The sequence below is a fragment of the Ailuropoda melanoleuca genome, chromosome 1 (assembly GCF_002007445.2).
Source record: "Ailuropoda melanoleuca isolate Jingjing chromosome 1, ASM200744v2, whole genome shotgun sequence".
Lineage (NCBI taxonomy): Eukaryota > Metazoa > Chordata > Mammalia > Carnivora > Ursidae > Ailuropoda > Ailuropoda melanoleuca.
The window spans coordinates 165,075,654-165,095,828 of record NC_048218.1 but is presented as its reverse complement, the minus strand read 5'-3'; the positions used below and the strand labels follow the sequence as shown (position 1 = coordinate 165,095,828).

General features: G+C 36.1%; 1 protein-coding gene across 2 annotated transcripts in view; it reads right to left on the bottom strand.

Annotated features, from left to right (window-relative positions):
- TAX1BP1 (Tax1 binding protein 1) overlaps nt 1-20,175 on the bottom strand; it is a 79,921-nt gene that overhangs the window by 37,627 nt on the left and 22,119 nt on the right. For both annotated transcript variants that reach the window (XM_002912853.4, XM_011223434.3), the window contains exons 4-8: nt 16,644-16,831; nt 12,779-12,937; nt 3,882-4,030; nt 3,702-3,792; nt 6-191 (exon numbers count right to left, since the gene is read on the bottom strand). In XM_002912853.4, coding sequence (XP_002912899.1) covers nt 6-191; nt 3,702-3,792; nt 3,882-4,030; nt 12,779-12,937; nt 16,644-16,831 — 773 coding nt within the window. The remainder of the gene's footprint in view (nt 1-5; nt 192-3,701; nt 3,793-3,881; nt 4,031-12,778; nt 12,938-16,643; nt 16,832-20,175) is intronic.

Below are 20,175 nucleotides of genomic sequence, written 5' to 3'. Positions count from 1 at the left end.
CTTACCTTACTTGAGGTTGTAAGCAAGAAAGCCCTTTGCAGATTTTCCTTTTCAGCCAAACAGAACTGCAGCCTGCCAATCTCTTCTTTGAAATGAGTAATCATGCTTTCTTTGTTCCCATCTAAATTCTTTAAAGTCTGGACCTCTGAAACAAGCTTGGTATTTTCTATTTCCGTATTCTTCAGATGTACCTGTTAACAGTGCTTGAAAATGTCAAGAATACTCTAAAATTCCATAACCTAAGTTACTCAAATTATAAAATACCATCATTTATCTCTAACCCAAATATGATCAAGGAACCAGAAGACTTACTAGACCAGGAGTCAGGAGACCCAAGTTATATCAAATAACTAGTTAATAAGCAGGAACAGAACATAGGCTTTCTAAGCATTTTTTCTTAATTTTTCACAAAGATTATATCTGAGGTCTAACAACATTACCTCATCTCTAAAGTCTTCTCCTCTCATTTAATAAATTTCTCTTTAAAAATGCAAACCGATTTGTTGGTTTTTCTTTTGGAGGAACAAATTATGTTACAGGTATATTCAGATATAAATGTATGGCGAGATTCTGGAAAAACTGAAGGGGATACATTCAAGAACAACATCTTAAGCAATTCAATATTTTGCTTTTGAGAAGTACTGTCATTTACTTCCTATGTGCCTAAAAATATATTTGATTAATTAACCCCACTATATTAATTTTCCCAGGAACTTAGGCAGCAGTTGCTAATTTGCTAACAGATCCACAAATCAAATTTCGTAACTGAAATTATAAAGAGTACAGTATAATTTCCACTATAAAGAGTATCTTGCTTTCCTTAAGAGTACCAGAGAGAAATGAATTAACATATTACTTGCACTTGACCCTCAATGTATGAATGCTGAAACACTAATTCCTGTTCACAAGGGTAGAATATAACTCCAGATTCTCTGAGGTATCACCAGCCAAGACCTTTGCAGCATCACTTTAAAAAACACTATCTAATTTTCGTAATCATCAGCTCAAGAAAGTGTTTTATCAATTCCTCTAAATTCTGACAGGACAGGGATGGGTCATATGCTCTAATAGGGGCCAAAGGAGAGAGAAAAATAAGGAATCTCTCTGGTTATTTATATAAACAATCTGGAAGGGAAAGCCTGTTTCTGAGATTAACAACATAATATGAGGTCTTATACTAAGTGCAGTCTCCTTGCCATTTAAAAAAAAAAAAAAAAAGAGGAAAAGGAAGAAAAAAAACCCACAAAAGTCTCTAAGGAAGTTTTACTTCCAATTTTGGGGAAACACACATACAAACGAAATACTGTTTAGAGCACTGGGAGGTTGGGGGGAAATATATTCAAATGGAAATTTCAATGTCACTTTAATACCAACTGATAATGCTTATAGGAAACCGGAGATACTATCACACGGTAAAAGAATAAATCCCCAAGACACTTCATTCTTTCCCTTCCTTCCTTGATGACCAGTGTTTTGCGAAGGACTGGTCATTCAGGTGTAAAACAGAAACACACAAAGTCGGCAAAATGAAAAAAAGCAAGGCAAAGGGGATTATTTAGAGCAGTAAAGGAAAAATGCTGGATTTACCCTGAAATGTGCTTGCCCACCGTCTACAAAACACTACAAGTCCTATTCTCATAACAGAAAGAAAAGAAAGGCAGGATGGAAAGATGGCATCCTTAGGCATAGGTCTCTTTCCAAAATAACTAGGAGTTATCATTCATTACACCTCTCCAGTATCACTGGTTTAACCTAGGACCTTCCTAAATCTTTCCCAGTACTAACTAGAATGCCTTTAGAATTAATTTTATTATTGAATTGAAATGATTCAAGGCACAGACATTCTATCTTATTATCTACCACTATAACAAAAAGCAACATGGAGAAATAGTGCTCAGGTCTTCCCCTGGAACAAAACTTAAATATTCTCACTGAAATTCACTGTAACACTGAGTAACAAATTATCAGAGATGCCAATTTTCACTTAGCTAAAAAATGCTTTGTAACTTTAAAAAACTGCATTTGGAGGTAGTTAGTAAAAACACAGTATAAACAGTAATCCAACTGCATCCGTTTCTCTAGATACCTCTATTATTTCCCTTTTTCACACAATCTTGTTCAAAGACCAAACACTATTTTGGGGCATATTTTCTTAAAGGGTCAAATCATAAAATCATCCACCAGAGCGGGACACCTGGGTGGCTCAGTCAGTTAAGCATCTGCCTTAGGCTCAGGTCATGATCAAAGGGTCCTCGGATGAGTCCCGCATTGAGCTCCCTGCTCACAGGGGAGCCTGCTTCTCCCCGCTTGTGCTCTGGCAAATAAATAAAAGCTTTAAAAAAAAGCATCCATCAGTGAATCATATTTTTCTTCCTGTTTTGGGAGTGACACACATGGATGCATGCACACACACCCTGGGGATAAGCTACTCAAGAAAAAGAAATGGGTATAACCCATGACATACAAAATGTCCCCATCCATGATCTCTGTTCCAAGGTGTGTGGTGGATTCAATATATTTTTTATTTTATCTTCTAAAAAAAAAAAAAATAACCCCAAACACCACAAAAAATAAAAAGGAAAAAAACACTGGCAATGTAAATCATATTCTAGTTTCTACATGCAAATTATAACAATCAAACACTCAGCATATGCACAGTTGTATATTTTTATCTCTCATCAAATATATACCACAATACTAAGTGTGTCGTCCTTTTCTAATCTAATCAAGTGACTGAATCTATCCAAATTATACTGACTTAACTCAAAATGTCCTTGAAATTCTCACCTGGAACTGCCTTCATGAACTGCTGTAAGGCACTTAAGAAAAACAGGTCTCAATTTACATGGACAGCATTATTGGTAATTAAGCTAACCATCCTATTTCAGAATCATTTAAAAGAAAGAAAAACTTCAAAAAGGTGAAGATCTATTGACAGAGAGAATATCTTGTTTAAAATGACATTCTCTGAAAATTATTCTAAAAGTCAAACTCTAAAACATGATCATCATCACTGAAATTAATGCTCTAAGATGTTCTTAAAAGGAGAAACAATTGGTCTTATAAATTCTAACAAACAGGTAGGTACCTTGTTACTATTAAACCTCTCTGACTCATATTACCTGCTAAGTAACTAAAATACCAGCAAATTCTCTGAAAACTCTTAGGAACTATACACAATGGGGTAGTTTTAAAATAGGTCCCCAAATCCTTTGATACTTCCTCTCCATACGAAGTGAAGTACTAAGTACTCCCCTAAGTACTGGCTGGACCCAAGTGACTAGCTTCTAATGAATAAGATAAAGTACAAGTACCAGTGTCCAACTTTAGTGATTAGGTCATAAAGTACACTAGGACTTCCTCCTTGCTCTCTCTTGGATAGCTCGCTACAAGGGAAACTGGCTGCCATGTTGTGAAAACATTCAAGCAGCCACCGAAGAGGCCACATAGCCCACATAGCAAGAGACTGAAGGGATTCCTGCCACAAGTCATTTGTGTGAGCCACCTTGACAACAGATCCGCCAGTTCCAATCAAGCCTGTAGCTTACTGTCGCACTTGCCAACATCCTGAATGCCACTGACCAAGACACCCTGAGCCAGAACCATGCAGCTAAGCTGCTCCCAAATTCCTGACCACTAAATTTCAGGGTTACCTGGTACACAGCAATAGATAACAAAGAGAAAGGAAAAGAATAAAGTACCTTATAAAGTTCCTTCTCATCCTTTTCTGTCTTCAACTGACACTCCAGTTGTTCTCTTTCATATTGTGCCTTCCTGAGTTTATCCTTTAAACTGAGTTAAAGTAACATTAATATAGACAGAAAGATCTCATTAAAACATTTTTGAAACATAAAGGTATTTTTTTAAAACGTCAGAAATACCTGTCTAATTCAGTTTCTTTCTCAATTGCTTTATGTGTCACTGACACAATATCTTCCTCAAGCTGGAGAGCTTTGGATGTAGCGTCATTGTATCTCTTCTTAAACTCTTCATTTTCCGTTTTTAAACTTTCTGATACTTCAACAAGACCCTTAGAAACAACAACAATTTTTGAGGAATAATTTCTAAAATAAATTTGCGTATCTTTAAGAAAACTATGTATTCTTAAATTGTTAATCCCACCTTTGTCCCCTCTATTATAAGCTAAGATTAAAAACTAAACCTGAAACTGAATCATACAGTTTTTCATATACCAAATTAAACAATTATGAATTTCTTTTCCAGACTTCTCATACACGCTGTTTGCTGATTTCACAAACTTCTCCACCAGAGGGCAGGCAACAAAAATGAGAGAAAAAATAAATTAGTCACTTTCATTTTTGCCATCTTGCTTTTCAACGCTACTCCAGTGACAAGTCAGGTTTCATATGATACTACCACAGTTAACACCTTCTCAAAAAAAAAATAAAAAAGTCCTCCTTCTTCTAGCACAGATCATTAAGTGCCACCAACAATTATACCAAAGCACTAAGATATGTGCCTGAAGCAATGTTCATAATGATCCTGTCATTGTGACTCAGAGGCCTGAACAAATATTCGAAGAAACTGAAATGAATATAAAAGTAGTAAATGCAATACAAGTATTTCTATTTAAAATAGAATATTCTACTTTAAACAATTTAGAAGTTTTAAAAATATTAACACATCAAGACAAGTAACTTACAAGAACTTGATCAAGCTCCTTTCTAAACCCATTTTATGATCTGTAAAATGAAGATGATAAAGCTTTTTCCCTAGTTTATAAAATCATGAGAATCAAATGTAACTGCATATGGAGATGCTCTGTTATGGAAAACTATACATCAAAAGAACTGATAAATTAAGACAAACTTGTGTAAAAAATGATTTTAAAACTTCCCACTATGAATGTACCACCTACCTAGGCAACAAGAAAAGCTAAAGGAAATCATCTTTCTTACAAGTTAAATGTAATAAAGGTTATACAGCATTTATAAGCCACTTTGATTTTCATAAACTCAGCCAAATTTTTTTAATTAGAGGTGAACCATCACTTTAAATATATTGCTAGAATATGAAAATTGCTATGTTGCATCTACACTTCGTTAAAAAGCCCATCACAATAATGGTCAGATACACTCTCCTGGTTTTATTTTTGTTCAAAGCAAATGTTTCCTTATTAAATTTGTAACATTAAAGACTGTTACACAAAACTAAATGCTTTTCTGATTCCAATGACACCACCACAGGCAGAAATAGTATTCCCCCTGCTGTAAACTGCTGTCAATACCAATGACTTGCAAATCTGACACATTTTTAAGTCATTTGTCTTGCTGATTTATAAAGATAGCCAGAGAGGTTTCTAATTTTTTTTTTTTTTATTTCGTATTGTTAGTTTTACCATATGCTCTGCTGGCCCCGCAAATAGGCTACAGATTTAATCCATGCATTTCTTCCTACAACAAAGACTAGAGTGCCTACGGGTAAAAACTAGTTTCTGAATCTGTAATCAATGAAGTTCTACAATGGGTAAACAGCATTCTAAAAAATGTATGGGGAAAGAACTCGAGAAGATTCATAAGCAACTAAACGCGAAACATGAACTTACTGCTTTATCTATGAGCCAGTTAACTCTACAATGATCAGTAACTGTAATATAACTTGACTGTCTTAGAATCTTTTCCTGGTACCCATAAAAGCACCTAATAGCTTCTGAGCATCCACATCTATTTTCTAATGGCACGAAAATGCTAAAGATTGTTCTTCAGGCCTCTAGTTCTCATGTTTGAGTGAAGCATAGCATCTCAATTTGGCTAAGTCGTTTTTAGGATGAAAATGACTTTAAAGTATGCAGTGTACACACAAACAACTAAAAATCCTGTTTTCCTTAAAAAACTAACTTTTTAAAAAGAATAAAACTTAGAACACAATCTTTGAAAAACACTTGAACTTTGAGATAAATATTCATTTGGTCAATATTTGCAAACCATGCCCAGAAACATTGTAATTCTAATATTAAAGTAAAACTTGCATAGATTAAGTCTGCTACACTGTGCATCAAGATAAAAACAATTACAAAAATGGAAACAAAAGGAATTAAGAGATCTGGGCATTTCAAATTCACGCAGTGAACTTCTTCCCCTTTTCTCAGGTTGAAGAATCTCTACCATTAGCCAATATTAGCAATTCCGTTAAGTCATAACTCTCAAATATGAACAACCAGAGAAAAATATAAGCCACTTACCTGTGTGGCTAAACATGCACTAAAAATATCTACAGTAATAGAACACACTTATTCTCATGTTTAAAAAAGACAAAAATTTTGTTTACAAATGAATACATTTGAAAAAATATATATTATTATGGACAACTGGATTCAAATGTATGGTAAAATTTAGTAAATTAGTACCTGAAAACTCAAACAGCAAATTACTGGCAAAAGAATTGCATCATTTATGGAAATTGTGAGATTTTAAAGATTTTATCTAAGAGAGAGAGAACACAAGTGAGGAGAGAGGGGCCGAGGAAGAGAGAATCTCAAGAGGACTCCACACTAAACTCAGAGCTCTATCTCATGACCCTGAGGTCATGACCCGAGACAAAATCAAGAGTCAGACACTTAAGCGACTGAGCAGGGAGCCTGTTCTCCCTCTCTCTCCACCCCCCTCATGCTCACTCTCTCAAATAAATACAAATTTAAAAAAAAAATTAAAAGAATTTTAAGTTATCTCTACCTCCCACATGGGGCTCAAACTCACGACCCTGAGATCAAGAGCTGCATGCTCTACTGCCTGAGCCAGTCAGGCACCTAGTTCTGTGATTTTTCTAAGTAACTGTGGATGGTAACCTCTTATCACATATTTGATTCACAAATATTTTCTCCCATTCTGGAATTCGCTCCATTTTGTTGATGGTTTCCTTTGTTGTGCAGAAGCTTTTTAGTTTGATGGAGTCTACTGGCTTATTTTTTGCTCTTGGTGTTAAATCCAAGAAATGGTTAAGACCAATGTCAAGGAGCTTATCCCCTAGGAGTTTCACGGTTTCAAGTGTTGAGTCTTTAATTTATTTTGGGTTGATTTTTGTGTATCGTGTAAGGTAGTGGGTCAGTTTCATTCTTTTGCATGTGGTTGACCAGTCTTCCTAACACCATTTCTTGAAGAGACTGGTTTTCCCCATTGTATGTTCTTGGCTCTTTTGTCATGAATTAGTTGACCATGTATGCATGGGTTTATTTCTGGTTTCTTTATTCTGTTCCATACAAAGATTATGAGCTAAGCTATATAAATATATTTCAAAGACAAAGTATATGAATTTCCTGAAACCATTACGTAGCAAATCAGGTGTAAAATGAAAATTGGCCTTAAAGAAGTTTATTGATATGTACACCTAAGTTATAACAATCACTCCAATATTAAAATTAACTCTTTATGGGGCGCCTGGGTGGCTCAGTCACTTAAGTATCCGACTCTTGATTTCAGCTCAGGTCATGATTTCAGGGTTGTTGAGATTGAGCCCTTCACTGGGCTTCATGCTGGGTGTGGAGCCTGCTTAAGATTCTCTCTCCCTCTCTGCCTCCCCCCAACTCAAAAAAAATAAATATAAAAATATTTAAAAAACAAAATTAGGCCTTTGTGTCTTTTTTCCTCAATGATAATCACTAAGAAAAAAATCAGAAATTCAGTGATATCATAGCTTCAAAATTGGTTTTTGGCAACTCCCCATATTAGGAGATATAAACACATACACACATGTGTAAGCACCTGAGGCAATTCCGTATATTAAGCAGTTCAAGTGTCTTCAACTACCTCTGTCCAAAACTGGATATTCAATACAGTGATAAATACAGCTTTACAGAAGAGAAAGCCAAAAATATAAAGACAGAAGAGATCTGCACTAGCCAGAGCCACCGTAATGAGAGATCTGTCATGTTCTTTTCTCCTATACCTGTAACTCCCAAATGCCTGGCAGTATCTCAAGGCACTCTACCTCGTTTACGAAACTTAAGAATGAAAACAATATGAATAAATACAACAGTTTATAACATGCTCCAAATATTGTTTAAGCAATACTGTTTTAGTATTCTCAAAAGTAATTTAGTTTAAAAATACCTTGAGGGGTGCCTGGGTGGCTCACTCAGTAAAGCATCTGCCTGCAGCTCTGGTCATGGCCCCAGGGCCCTGGGATGGAGAGCCCTATGTCCTGTTTCCTGCTCACAGGGACTCTGCTTCTCCCTCTCCCTCTCCCCCGGGCTCATGTTCTCTCACTCACTTTCAAATAAATAAAATCTTAAAAAAAAAAAAAAAAAACCTGAAGTACATCTTATATTAACATTCAAGTTAAGAATACATTTTTTTTTAAAGATTTTATTTATTTAACCACGGCAGGGGGAAGGGGGAAGCACACACAGGTGCCCGAAAGCAGGGAGAGGAGAAGCAGGCTCCTTGCTGAGCAGACAGCCCCGACAACATGAGGCAGGCTCTATCCCAGGATCATGACCTGAGCCGAAGGCAGACACTTAGCCAACTGAGCCACTCAGGCGCCCAAGAATACCAAGAATACAATTTATTTTATGGAAAAAACTCAATTCATAGTTTAGGCTCCGAAAAATTATACACTAAACTATAAAACATAACAAGGTGACAGTTCATTTTAGCTCTATTTGAAAAACAAGACTCAATATCATTGGTTCCCTGAGCCTCAATTTTTAATCTTCTACTTTTCAAATACATATCTAGCACTCCAAATTAGAAACAAGAACACAATGAATATACCTACAAACTGCTAATCTTATGTCTGAAAAATGTAAAGCTGGGGTTAAAAAAAAAAAAAAAAGACTAACCAATACACTGGAATATCATTTGACAATAAAATGAATAAAGTACTGATGACTGGGGCGCCTGGGTGGCTCAGTCAGTGAGGCGTCTGCCTTCGGCTCAGGGTGTGATCTCAGGGTCCTGGGATCAAGCCTCACATCAGGCTCCCTGTCAGTGGGGAGCCTGCTTCTCCCTCTCCTGTTCCCCCTGCCTGTGCTTTCTCTCTGTCAAATAAATAAAATCTTTAAAAAAAAAAAAAAAAGTACTGATGCATATTGGACCATGGATGAGCCCTGGAAACATGCTAAGTGAAAGAAGCCAGTCATAAAGGCCACACATGATTCCATTTGTATGCAATGCCCAAAATATACAAATCCACAGAGATGGAAATTAGTTTAGTGTTTGCCTGGGGCTGAGGGGGAAGGAAATGGAGAATGACCACCAACAAGTACAGGTTTCTTCTGCGGTGAGGACTGCGTTCTAACCTCTAGATTAGGTTATGGTAACAGACGCACAACTCTGTAAATATTAATAAGAACCACTAAACTGTAAAGTGTTGGATGTTATGATATGTAAATTATAAATTACATATCAATAAAGCTGTTTTTAAAAAAGATCAGTTAGGTAAGTTCACATCTTTAGACCCTACAGGCAGAAGTATGAGTGTCACTAAGAGCCCTGAAGGAGCGAGTGCCTACCTCTACCACTTTACAAACTGTTCCACCACAGGCAGGTTAAGTAACCTCTCTGTGCTACCTTTGTAAAATGTGTATTTAACAATGCCTACTTTATAGAATTAAATGAGTTAACATATGTTAACACTCAGAAGAGCACCTGGCTTGCATTAAGTATTATATGGCTATTTTTATTAATCAGCCTTTTATAGTAGAGAAAAAACACACTTAAAGCTCAACTAGAAATGAACGTAAAAATTATCCTTAGTAACACAAACAGTTACTTTTTTAATCCAGGGTATACATGAATAACGGAACATACACATCACATTCAAATCAGTAAAAATATGTCATTTATAGTTCTCAATTTATAGATGTTATCTGGTTTCAGTTTTAATCTACTTTGTAATCCTACTTTATTTCTTCAAGCAGCCAATTACACAACATAACCTAGAATATACTTAAGCATAACACTTAAATCAATCTGTTTTTGATAACCTTAACACATCCAATTCTTTTAATTTTCGAAACAGGAATGTTCTCTCTGTTGGCATTTTACAATAAAAAGTCAGTATTTATAAAAGATGAAATATTTATACACATTTAATTATTATTATGATAAACATTTAACTTTGTATTTGTCAAGTACTGAGTGGGTAACAAGCTAATCTTATTTTATAAAACAATGAAAACACAGTTTCTTCTCTCATGAAGAAACTGAAGGTTGCCACAGAACATTCCTAGTAAACTGTCCATTCTAAAATTTTAAGTGAAATTATAGATGATACATCAAAATGGTTCTTCAGATATTCAGAAGTATATATACCCAGTACCTCAAAGACAGAATTACTATATCAAGACTGTTTTTTAAGAATTCACACTACGGAAGAGATTTAAAACAAGTGCCAAGAAATGTCATGGATTTTATAAGCCACCCAACTAAGACAAACTGATTTGGGAGGTGAAAACAAGAAAATTTTTTTAAAAAGTGCGCCTCATGACTAGTAATGAAAAGAACTATTTCTCCTACCAAGCACATCGTTTTATCCCCAGAAATAAGCAGGAAACTGCCACCATAAAACTAAGATTTTTTTTTTTTAACATATATAAGTATCACTTCCAGGATCTAAGAAAAATGGTATGAATTTCATATGCTAGTTCTTTGATTCTCTAGTTCATTATGAAAACTAGTAAAATAATATTTACTTACATTTAGTGAGAATCTACTATATAACAAACACCAATCTAGGTCTTTTGTTTCGTTTGGTTTTTTAAAGATTTTATTTATTTATCTGAGAGAGAACACGCATGTGCTGGGGGGGAAGAGCAAAGAGAGAAGGACAAGCAGACTCCATGCTGAGTGCAGAGCCCAACATGGGGCTCGATCCAGAGATCATGACCTGAGCTGAAATCAAGAGTCTGACGCTCAACCGACTGAGCCACCAGGCACCCCAGGTTTTTAAATCACCATTTTCATAGCACAGAATAGCATTTTAAAAGCCGCTTCCACGGACTTCACCTTCCCAGAGTATAAACCCAACACAAAAACAGCAGCAGGGAAGAAGTCCCCTCTAAGATTAGTGTCTGTCATCAAGATCTAGGAGTTGCCATAAAAACTTCTGCTGTAGACCTCTTCAGGGTACAACAGCCACAATCTCCTACAAACTTTGCTTCACAAATCCTTTGACCTCAATCTACCACTTTCTCAACCTAAGTATGTCAGAATTAGCTCTCTTTAGAATGGTCTTATCCACAGTGCTTAACCCCTGTCACCTAGACAGCAGAAAGTACCTGAGATTTAAATCTCAGCTAATACTTGACTGGGCCAGAAGCATGGCCTCATGTACATGAGTAATTTCACGGAACTGAAGACCTACCAATTCTGCCATTCCTATTCTCACCATCATCCATTCTTCTCTTGGATTTCAAGGTGATCAGAGTTGAAACCTCAAAGGCCACATTTCAGGGCAGGCTAACTAAGTACAAGCTGTAATGGGGCCATTTTCATGAGTACTGTCTTCTGTCTCCCCTCCACCCCTCCAACTTGTAATAGAGTGAAAGAAAAAAGACTAGCATCCACTCTGGAAACTGCCAAATCCAGGTACAAAAGAGATAAAAGTGTAAAGAATAGAGAGAACAGTGTAATAACTATACAAAACAGCCACAGTTTCGACGACTGAATATTGTTTATCTGAACGTCCTAACAAATCAAGGTAGGCACATGTATTTTAATATTTGGTATACTTGCTTTTACTGCACGATACTCCTACTGCAGGATTCTAAGTGTTCCCCCCAAGAGGAAAATAAGGAAGTAACTGCATCTTTTAAACTAAAAAGGCTAATGGTAATAAAAACAGATGTTACAGATATTTATAAGGAGATTTACAATTGTGCACATTGCTTATTTTATATTTTATCATAATATATATTATGATATATATATTATTTATTTGAGTACTCCTCAAACTGACAAGTCAAGAGAAAAATCTTTTCAGAATTTAAGCCCTATTTATGTATCATCTCAGGTCAGGTGTGCAATTTACAACCACTCTGCTGGAGTATAAAAATTAGTGAAAATCACTGCACTACTGGTTCAACTAACAAGTAATTGCTCTAGACCTTGTTGGACAAAAGAATAATGGAACACACCCCACCCTTAGAAAACAATAGGTTAATCGTGTAAAAAAAGACCTAAGAATATCCAACTAGTTATAAGCAAGATTAGGAATCTGTGTCAAAACTAACAAATTACTTTTGTTAGAGGAAAATAAGTCAATGACTAGGTGATTGCTTTTTTTTTAAATTGTTTTCATCTACTAAGTTAAATCCATTTGTATCTCTAATAAAACTACACTATACATATACTTCTTTATGTGTTTAGGATAATTTATAGCATTTCTCACATCATGGATTTCAAAATTTTGTCTAATACTACATCTTATTTCATTGAATTCTGATTTTTTAAAGGTAATTTTAACTACTTTTTTCTATCTTCCCCTTATTCAGTATTTATCACTCCAAATTATATTTCCAAACCCTCTCCCAAAATCAATCAATTATTCTATAATTAGATGGAAAGCATCAGAAACAGTTGTCAGGAACTACCTCATCAGCCGCGTACCAAACAACCTAAAAGTATTTTAACCACATTTACAACATAAAAGAAGCTACAGCAGAAAACTGATAAGAACTAACATATTCTTCTGTAAGTATGTATCTAAATGCTATTTTTTAAGAACAGTTTTTACTTGCTTTAACTGGTTCAGTTCACGAAAAAGTGGGTTTCAGACAATATACTATCAATTCCAATCAGTTACATAAAACACAACTAACCTTTTGCTCTGCCTGCAGTTGGTCACATCTTTCTTTCTCATGGTTAAGTTCGCTTTCCAATCTTCCAACTTGTTCTCGAAGTTGTGTTGTTTCTTTTTCTAGAACAGCAATTAATTTTAACAGTTCTTCTTTTTCTTTCATGGTTTTCTCAATTTTCAACTGTAAAACAAAAAACTCAAATTGATTTTTCTATAATCCTAAAATGTTATTCAGTTTTCCATTTCAAAAAAAAAACAGTGAAGAAATTAATAAAAAGAACTCTTACATACAGTCTACTTCATGAATCATACATCTAAATAAAAATTCATGAATCATAAATTTAAACCCTCTTTTGGTTGGGCAAAAAAGAACATTAAAAGAAGGTATAAAATCAGGGGCACCTGGGTGGCTCAGTGAGTTAAACGTCTGCCTTTGACTCAGGTCATGATCCCAGGAGCCTGGGATCGAGGCTGGCATCAGGCTCCCTACTCAGTGGAGAGTCTGCTTTCCCCTCTCCGTCTGCCCCCCCACTTGTGTGCCTGTGCACTCGCTTGTGCTCTCTCTCTCAAACAAAATCTTTAAAAATAAAAGGTATAAAATCAGTAAATTTTCCTATGAAGTTGCCTGCTAATCAATTTTCAAATTAGTAGCAAAAATAAGGCATACTGTTTCATAACTAACTCAATTGTGGGTTTTTCTTGAATAGTAAGATAAAATGTGTACCTCTTCTTAAATGCAAAGCTATGAGGTATCTCTGACTCTATTAAGAACTTCCTTACATGTTACATAGGCCTTCATCTATGGCATTACTCTTAGAAGTTTTGGTATTAATAACAGTTGCTATATTTATAATGGTCTCTATTTGGCTAAATTAAACTTAAAGTAACTGCAAGTTTTAGGACAAAAATGCAGACTGTAACAATAAATTAACAGTGTAATTGATTCTTATGGGAACACTAATAGTAATTCAATTCAGGAAAACCTATACTCCATGATTCTAAAAAATTACTCATTAAATAACCTAAAATAGTAGTAAATAAAATAGCTAACATTTCTCTTAGAACAAAAAGTCTTTGATTCTAACAGGGGAATAATGAAGACTCAGAGGGAAAATATCACAAAGGAGGCATCATACACTTAGCTAAAATAAAATGTCTTCCTGGTACACTAAGTTGGGTCTCCAGGGTCATGGAATCAAACTGATTAAACTCTGAGATGGGTCTTATGAAAGCTGAAGAGCTGCAAATTTTTAGCATGACTCTTCTATCTCTTCCATCAGACCAAATGAAAACATTAGGAGTAAAATGCCCTCAAAAAAGAAAAGTTTATTCATTAAACTTCTTTTATACCTTATTTTTTTTTAAAAAAAACACCTTTTGGCTCTAAGCTTTCTGGCAGCTTTAAAGTGAAAATACAGGGGCGCCTGGGCGGCTCAGCCTTAAGCGTCTGCCTTCGGCTCAGGGCATGATCCCAGAGTCCTGGGATTGAGCCCCACATTGGGCTCCTCCACTGGGAGCCTGCTTCTTCCTCTCCCACTCCCCCTGCTTGTGTTCCCTCTCTTGCTGGCTGTCTGTCAAATAAATAAATAAAATCTTAAAAAAAAAAAGTGAAAATATATCCTGACATAGCACAACAAAAACATTACAAAAGAACCAATTTTTCCCTGTGATTCATTTAACTGGCACATACCTTCTGAAGAGTTTATTGAATCTTAAGTAGAAATTTTAAAAAGGAATTCAAATTAGATAAAAATGTATAGGTTTAATTCCTGCCTCCAATTTGCTATCAGAAATCTTTCAAGCATACAAAAGTTAAAATTTTAAATCAACACTCATAACCTAAATTCACTGATTAATATTTCACCATGTTTACTTCATATCCCTTTATACTTATATGCTTTTTGTTTTTTGCTAAGCCATCTGAAATTGCAGACATACTTCACCCCTAAGTACTAAGAGCAAGCATCTCCTAAAAAGGACAGTCTCCTTTCAACCACTACCACTATCATAAATAAAAAAATTAACAATAATTTTATAACATCCAATGAATAGTTCAGTTATATATCCCCTGCAATCCCCCCAAAATTATCGATTTTTTAAATTCTAAGATCCAATCAAGGTTCACACATTTAAGTGAAAAAAGACACAACCCTTCAATGTCAACAGTGCCACAAATGTCTCATATTTGTACTAATTTTGTGCAGTTTTAGATGAAATCATTAAAGATTTTGATGAATGTGGAAATTTAAAAGACTTGTCAAAAAATTGGTCAGAATAAAAATATTTTATCTAAGCAATTATCTCAGCACCTAAGAGACCGCAACTTGAATTTTCTTTACAAAGTACCTCTTATGAATAGGAAGAAGTGAAATAAATCATATATGTCCCAATTAACTCAGAAAAGGAACATAACATATAGATGCCTAACTGCCTGTTGTTTTTTTGTTGGAGGCCCTGAAATCAGGGTGGTCTAACAAGTATTCAAAAAGCTGCAATATAAATGCTAACTGCATTCTTTTTAAGAGCTAGGCTTGTTTCACCATCTTTGACTAGCATTCAAACACCAGGCGAAAAACCTTGATCATCAAGCAGTTGTCACCACAAAATGTTTTAGTCACCCAATAAAAGTTACATTTCTTTATTTAAGATAAGAAAGGAATTTCTGGAAAGGGAAGATATGGAAGAATTCACAACAAAAAATGATTGGTTCCTTCTAACCTTCTTAGTTTAACTATCTAATAAAAGTATTATATCTATGACCTTATCTTTTTTTCTCTAGTCTCAGTTTGTGAAGATAAATAAAATAAAATCAGTTATATTTATGTATAAAAAACATCCATCTGACTATAAAAAGCAATGACCCACCAGATTAAATAGGAATGTAAATTAACCAAAAATATATAATGAACCAATTATATAAGCTGTTTTTCACAGAAATTCAAATGTCACATTCTAGTTTTTTAAGGTTTAAAGATACTGAAATCTTGGGATGCCTGGGTGGCACAGCGCTTAAGCGTCTGCCTTCGGCTCAGGGCGTGATCCCGGCGTTATGGGATTGAGCCCCACATCAGGCTCCTCCGCTTATGAGCCTGCTTCTTCCTCTCCCACTCCCCCTGCTTGTGTTCCCTCTCTCGCTGGCTGTCTCTATCTCTGTCAAATAAATGAATAAAATCTTTAAAAAAAAAAAAAAAGATACTGAAATCTTGAAATAAGAATGTTCTATTTTTTCCTTCAATAATTACTAAAATTTAAGACATAAGGCATTATTAGACTATTTACACAGTAAATTTCTACTGGAGCCAATGCAATGCCTCCCAAATAGTCAATTAAAGAAATATAAGAAGCTTTTCACCTTTTCTCTTTAAATTATGATTAACCCACAATACTCACTTGATAAAGTGAACAAGGAAATCTATTCTAAATGCTCAGCCTCAACTGAGACTGGAATCTTCCCTGATTCACTGCCACACTTGGAATACAGCATGCGTGTGGTACGGTGAAATGAAGTTCACATCCAGTTACAGTTAGATTTATTACTTTACACCACCTTCACAGCCCAAATCTGTACTATTCTATAATCAATGGATTAGGCAACCACTAAAGAAGAAAAGTTAGTGTAAGGTAACATTAGGAAAACTTTAAATCTAACTCAATAGTTATTTACTGCATATCTATTATGCACAAAATACTGACAGGCTCTACGGACAGTCCCCCAACGGTGCAATCAATAACCTGTGACAGGAAGAAATTTAAAGTATTTCAAAAACAACACTCTACCATTTTAGTTAAAAACCATTTGATTTTCAGGTTATTCTTCTGAATTTTTTAAATGCCAATATGAGCTCTGCTCTTAAATTACAAATCATTAGCTCACTGTTGGTACCCACCTCAAGAAGGCCAGCTTTTGTGGTCACCACCAACATGTCAGAATTTCCTTCATCTTCCATAGTAAGTAACTCTTCAACTGGAGAAGAAGCTCGAAACTGGAAAGGTGTACTTGCTCCACGAATTTCACCCTTATGGGTAACATAACAGAACTGATAAAATTCTCCATCATCATTTGGAAGGTAGTAGCCTAGAAAGGAGTTAACAAAAAAAATTATTGAACTTCCTTATGAAATTAATGGGGTTTTCCCCCCAATTTAACATTTCTTGCCATCGTCATTCATTCCTGACCTGTTCTAGGCACACAGAGTCTTTCCTCCTTTCTTTCACAAATTATCAAAACTAGAGTTTCCCTGCTTCTGTAAACATGCCATAATTTCTCTTAGGTCTAAATTTATCCTCCATGAATATCCTTTCCCTTTATCTTCACTAGGACAAAACCAACTTATCTAGGAGAGTCACATGTATGGNAGGGGGGTCACATTTTTTGTTTTTTTTTTTTTTTTTTTTTTTTTAAGATTTGAGAGAAAGAGAGAGAGAAAGCCAGCCCATGAGCGAGAGGGAGAGAGAATCTCAAGCAGGCTCCATGTTGAGCGCGGAACCAACACAGGGCTCAATCCTACAACCCTGAGATCAACCCAAGCCAAAACAAAAGTTGGACACCCAACAGACTGCACCACCTAGGTGCCCCAACGTATATGCTTTTCAATGAGAAAAAGACTGGAGGAGGAGCAAGGGAAGACCCAGCACAAAAATCTAGGAGCACTGCAGGTAGGAAAATGTCATTTAAAGAAATCTTCCCTCAAATTCGACATTCATTACATGAAAGAAAGATATTAACAAAAGGAATATGCTGTATGTGAACTGTGTAAAAGAAAGGACGATGGAGTCCACTGGTAAGGCAGAATAAAAACAAGCTTTGGAACCACACAGCTTTATTCTGGAATTCCAGCTCTACTACGAGCCATTAGTAACTCATTCCCCTAAGGCCCAGTTTCTTATCCATAAAAGAGCTATGAAGACATCTATCTCACAGCTCCAAATTATCTATAATGTATTTATACCATTTAGTCCACTACCTGACAAATGTGTTTGATATTTGTTCCTTTGTTCATCTCTTACCCACTCTTTTAAATTTTGCTAATTATCCTTCTTCAAAATTAAACTTTACCTTTTCTTCCAAAGCTCCCACGGTATTCTTTACATTAAAAAAAAAAAAAACTCCACAGTATATAATTTTTTTAAAGATTTTATTTATTTATTTGACAGTGAGAGACAGTGAGNGAGGGGAGAGGGGGACCACGGGGGGGGGGGGGGGGAAGGTGGAGAGGGAGAAGCAGGCTCCCCGCTGAGCAGGGAGCCCATGCAGGGCTCAATCCCAGGACCCTGGGATGATGACCTGAGTAGAAGGCAGACACTTAACGACTGAGCCACCCAGGCGCGCCTACAGTATACTATTTTTTACCTTAAATTCCACATATACTATCAATTACCGTTGGTAATATACATGCTTTATATGCTCTATCAAGAACTCAAATACTGAGGGCAGATAAATAGTATGTCTAAAAATCCTAGCATCCCCCATAATGACTTGTAAAAAGGAAGCATTCAGTGGCAGTGAAATGAATATATAATGATCAATACAGGGGTGCCTGGGTGGCTCTGTGGGTTAAGCGTCTGCCTTCAGCTCAGGTCATGATCCTGGAGTCCTGGGACAGAACCCCAATTTGGACTCCCTGATCAGCAGGGAGGCTGCTTCTCCCTCTGCCCCTGCCCCTGCTCATGCGCCCTCCCTCTCTTTCTCTCAAATAAAATCTTTTAAAAATAAAGATCAATACATTCACCTTACCTTGAATATTCCTATCTATCCAAAAAATCTCTATTCAATATGCCTGTTTTTCTTTCATAACTTGAAATTTTCAGTATTATGATACCTACTTCACTTGATTTCATTCGTTAAAAAATAGCTAAACTTCTTCCTCAGAAACAGGAGAGAGGAGAAAATATAAGTCTGGGAACATCTTATGGTGCTTGAAAGAAAGAAGTCCTCAAAAAAAGAATTCGAAGTGGCAGGGGGTGGAGGGAAATGTCAAAAAATACAGGAGCCCACCTGATGTGAGTTCCCAATGGCCAAAGAAAGCTGGAATAATTTGAGCAACAACAAAAAAAAGATAGTATTAGACTTTATTCGGTAGTAGAAAATAAATATTCATGAGCCCATGGGGAAGGAGACGACTCCTCTTAACATAGTAATTCCAACTAATAAATGTGCAAGCAATGAAAATAGAAGAGCATCATTAGACAAACACAATAAAAATTGTAAGCAAGATCTACCGACAGATACTAAAATTTAACGGGTGAAAGTTGGAGGAAAAACAAGGTATTTCCTCACTCTCTAACAGCCCTATAAGATTCATTAACTACAAAGGAAAAATACTAACTTTACAGTAGAGAAGCCCAGCAGACACCAAATGATCAACATTAAGATCACTAGCAATGAGATACGAACATCAAGTACTCCCTGATACAATGCACCATGAAGGGTATGACAGCACTTGTATGACATTCTTCCTAAAAATATATAACCTCAATCTAATCAAGAAAAAACACCAGCACAGAAGGAGGAACATGCTACTCTTGCCCCTTCCGAAACACACTGAACAATACTATTCAAAAGGGGCACGTGGGTGGCTCAGTTGGTTGGGCCTCTGCCTTCGGCTCCCGCCCTGGTCTCTGAGTCCTGAGATCAAGCCCCACAACCTGCTTCTCCTTCTCTATCTCTACCTGCTGCTTCCCATGCTTGTGTGCTCACTCACACTGTCAAAAAAATGAAATCTCTGAAAATAATACTACTCTTCAAAAAGGTAAAAGGACAGGGGCGCCTGGGTGGCACAGCGGTTAAGCGTCTGCCTTTGGCTCAGGGCGTGATCCCGGCGTTATGGGATCGAGCCCCACATCAGGCTCTTCCTCTATGAGCCTGCTTCTTCCTTTCCCACTCCCCCTGCTTGTGTCCCCTCTCTCGCTGGCTGTCTCTATCTCTGTCAAATAAAGAAATTTAAAAAATCTTTAAAAAAAAAAAAAAAAGGTAAAAGGACAAGGACAGAATGAGGAACTGTCACAGACTGGAGGAGATAAGAAGATAACACAATTAAATGCAAAGTGGGATTCTGGACTGGATCCAGAAACAGAAAAGGACACTATGAGAAACAGTAAAATTTGAATAAGGTTTACACTTGAATCATTAGTATTATACCAATGTTAAATTCCTGGTTTTTTAAATAAATGTACTAGTAAAACGTTAACATTAAGGGAAGCTGGGTAATGGGTATACAGAAATTCTGTGTACTGTTTTTGCAACTTTACATACAAAATTATTTTCAAATATAAAGTTTAAGAGTAATACAGGGGCACCTGGGTGGCTCCGTCAACTAAGCACCTGACTCTTCATTTCAGCTCAAGTCATATACTCGGGGTCGTGAGATTGAGCTCCACACTGGGCTTGGGATTCCCTCTCTCTCTCTCTCTCTCTCTCTC